Source organism: Vigna umbellata, chromosome 6 (assembly GCF_029865625.1).
Source record: "Vigna umbellata cultivar VRB3 chromosome 6, Vumbellata_1.0, whole genome shotgun sequence".
In the NCBI taxonomy this organism is placed as follows: domain Eukaryota; kingdom Viridiplantae; phylum Streptophyta; class Magnoliopsida; order Fabales; family Fabaceae; genus Vigna; species Vigna umbellata.
This window is the reverse complement of record NC_142170.1, coordinates 22,476,553-22,480,268: the sequence shown is the minus strand read 5'-3', so window position 1 is coordinate 22,480,268 and position 3,716 is coordinate 22,476,553. Positions and strand designations below refer to the sequence as shown.

The 3,716-nt window shown below is 33.7% G+C and overlaps 1 protein-coding gene across 1 annotated transcript; it reads left to right on the top strand.

Moving 5' to 3' along the window:
• Positions 1–641: 641 nt before the first annotated feature.
• Positions 642–2,888, top strand: LOC124846126 (peroxidase P7-like). Its single transcript, XM_047323341.2, has 3 exons — positions 642–910; positions 1,104–1,295; positions 1,990–2,888. Exons 1-3 carry the CDS (start codon positions 698–700, stop codon positions 2,539–2,541), a joined length of 957 nt encoding a protein of 318 aa, XP_047179297.1. The 5' UTR covers positions 642–697; the 3' UTR covers positions 2,542–2,888.
• Positions 2,889–3,716: the final 828 nt, after the last annotated feature.

The following is a 3,716-nucleotide window of genomic DNA, read 5'->3' as shown; positions in this document are numbered from 1 at the left end:
TGGGACCACATTGAACTTTTTGAAAAAGGTAAGACGAAATTGAACATTTCCCTTATAAAGAGGGACAAAAAGAGGTATTAAGCCATGTATAAATTATTTTATAAAATAAATCATCCCATACATGTAAATACTAACTTAACATTAATCCATTTAGACAAGCTATAAAAAAATGAAGGAATTCAATTTTAATCACAATAATATGCATAAAAAAATAAAATAACAAAACTAATTTCCATAAACTCACATATATTATATATAGTAATCTTATAAAGTTGTATGACACTGATGAGAGAATAATTCAAACTCTGCATTCATTCATACTACTCAAAATATATTGTTACTACTTTTAGTTTTTCCTTTGTCTTGCATACATGCTTTTGGATAAAGTCAACCACTCTTTAGGTATATCTTTTGGCTTCATTTTACAAATTTTCTTCCTTTCATTTCCGAGAGGAAAAGCAAAGCGCGTCTATGTAAAGTAGGAGCAGACAAGTTTGAAAATTGAACCAAATACAATTAATTGAAGGCATAATTTTCCATTTTCTAATTTCTCACTTACATCTAACTCTTTTTCTTCTCTTCTTCTCTGCATGCATAACACCCTTTTGCCTATAAATATCATGCATGCTTTCTTCCTCTAAAACCAACTTCACAACTCACAGAAAAGAGTTATTAGCTATTCAAAGTTATAGACAACATGTCTTCCATTAACAACTCTTTCTTTGTTATAGTTTCTATTCTTTCTCTTTTGGCTTTTTCAAGCAATGCACAACTTTCTCCCTCCTTTTATGCCAGAACTTGCCCCAACCTTCAAACCATAGTGCGCAGTACAATGAGACAAGCCATTGCCAGAGAAGCTAGGCTTGGTGCCTCTATTCTTCGCTTGTTCTTTCATGATTGCTTTGTACAAGTAACCTTGCTACCCCTCTTTACACTTTCATCTAAGCTTACATTTTGTTCCATATTAGGATCATCTGTGTCCAAATGGAACCCGAATTTACACTTTTATCTTCTGCATTTTCTTTAACTTTCTAGCTTTTGATTGCATGTGCAAAGTTCAAACCTATTATTCTCTTTATAGTTTTGATTATTTCTTTGTTTAGGGCTGTGATGCATCAATTCTACTGGACGACACTGCAACATTCACAGGAGAGAAAAACGCGTTTCCTAACAGAAATTCAGCGAGGGGCTTCGAAGTTATTGACACCATTAAAACCAACGTTGAAGCTGCTTGCAATGCCACTGTGTCTTGTGCTGATATTCTTGCACTTGCCACAAGAGATGGAGTAGTTCTGGTGTGTCCAATTCTCCGTGATTTATATAATTACCAAACCCTGCTAACAAAATTATAGTAGTTAACAGAAAAAACATGATGGATGAAGTAGGAAATAACCAATTAGAATAAATTATTGTAGTTAATTAGCAAATCAGTGAACTGCAACTATTTTATGCAAAATATGAACAGTATACTTTTATGCATGCAAGCTATTTCCTTCTCCTATTCAGACTGCGTTCTGATGTCACAAATTCTGATGTGATGTCATTCTCACAATAAGTCAAGTAGTAATTAACTTGATGTCGGTTTCTCTCTTTATTTCCATTTTCTTCTGCATGAGCCTGTTTTCAAACCATGTTCCCCACTTTCGTTTTCACTTTTCTATCTTAACCTATCATCATGCAGTAGTGGGGCATTCGATTTCACCTAAAAACATCACACATAGTAAACAAAATCATCATTTAAAACAAAAATCAAGGTTCATGCCTACCTTATCAAGAAATTTATGGTACCCTATAAAAATTAAGGTTTCTACAATCCCACCAAATATTTGCTTTCTCTTTTTAGTATGTCCAACTACCGATCATCAACATCTCTCTCTAACACATAACCAAAAGAAAATATTAGATGAAGATGTGTTCTTAGTGCAGTACAATGAAAATGTGTTTTTTCCACAACTGAGAAAAGAACTTAAAATCCATGATTATTTGCAGCTAGGAGGACCCTCATGGACAGTGCCTCTAGGAAGAAGAGATGCAAGAACAGCAAGTCAGAGTGCAGCCAACAGCCAAATCCCTGGACCTTCCTCAGACCTCTCTACACTGATAACCATGTTTGCAAACAAAGGTCTGACAGCAAGAGACCTAACAGTGCTCTCAGGAGGCCACACAATTGGCCAAGCACAGTGCCAATTCTTCAGAACTCGCATATACAACGAAACCAACATTGATCCTAACTTTGCCACCACAAGAAGGGCCACTTGTCCTGTTTCTGGAGGGAACACTAACCTGGCCCCTCTTGACACCGTCACACCAACCCGTTTTGACAACAATTACTACACTAATCTTGTGAAACAACGTGGCCTTCTCCACTCTGACCAAGTGCTTTTCAATGGTGGCTCTCAAGATGCCCTTGTGAGGACCTACAGTGGCAATTCTGTTGCCTTTTTCAGGGACTTTGCTGCTGCCATGGTGAAGATGGGCAACATTAGTCCTCTCACTGGGACCAATGGAGAGATTAGAAGGAACTGCAGGGTGCTGAATTGATCATAATATGGCAATAATAATAGTAACAATGATCATCATCATCGTGCTTATGCCGTTTTTTCCATGTTTGTGTAGCTGATTATCACCATAATAAGTAGAGGATCCATCAGCATGGTGTTAGAACGTGTTTTAGAGATGAAGAAATGTTAGTGATTAATTACGAGGTTGTGGTCGAAAGTTGACTACATCTTTCTTGTATCGTGGTCTATATATTATAATGTTAGTGTCTTTTTTGGTTATTTACTTGTTAATTTCTAGCTTTTGAACTTTTTATTTTCTTAGGTTGTTATTCCCTATTGGACCACTCCTTGTCCCAGCCTACATTATGTATTTTCAAATTCTCTTCATCTTATTTTAAGATTAATATTGCAAGGCACTATTATTCCCTTGTCAGAATAAATTGATTTCTAAATTCTAATATATAATTAAAAATCACGAAAGATAATAAACTAATCTCTACTAAAAATTAATCACGAACTTGATAAATAACTCATATTTATAATATAATTAAAAACTTATAATATCAATTATATTATTGTTTTGTGTATTGGTAATAAAAAAAAACTTTACTTTTGATCCCCATAACATTGCACATTAATTCCTAAAAGTGATTAGTAATGTTCTTAACCTGAAGGTAGAGTCCTCTTAGCAATTAATTTAGTTTTGGTGAGATGATGGTCATTCATTTGGTTGAACGTTGACTCTCACAATTGAAGCTTTAAAAAAATCTTCAATGATTTCTAAGACTTTCACAGGAAAATGAACATTGTTATTTAACTATTTGTCTTAGAAAATCATAGGAAATAACAAGTATACTGGAAATCATATTTGACTCTTTTAGGAAAAATTTTGTTTTGTTTGAAGACTTATTTAGGTAAGATTTATTTAAAAACTAATTTAAGATCATGAAATTTATATTTTTATAAGTATATTATACATTTGGTTTGTTACTCATCTTTTTATTGATTTTTATTTTAAGGATTAAATATGTTTTTTGTTTTTAAATTATTAAGTGACTTTGGTTTTTGTCTATCTTCATAACTTTCATTTTTTTTTGTGACATGATCCTAGAGGTGTCATTTAGCTAATTTAACAGGAGGCTTTTTAAAAGCTACAATCTCCAAAGCCCCTCATAAGGTGGGTTGAGGTAGGGTTAGAATGGTGTTAATCCCAAA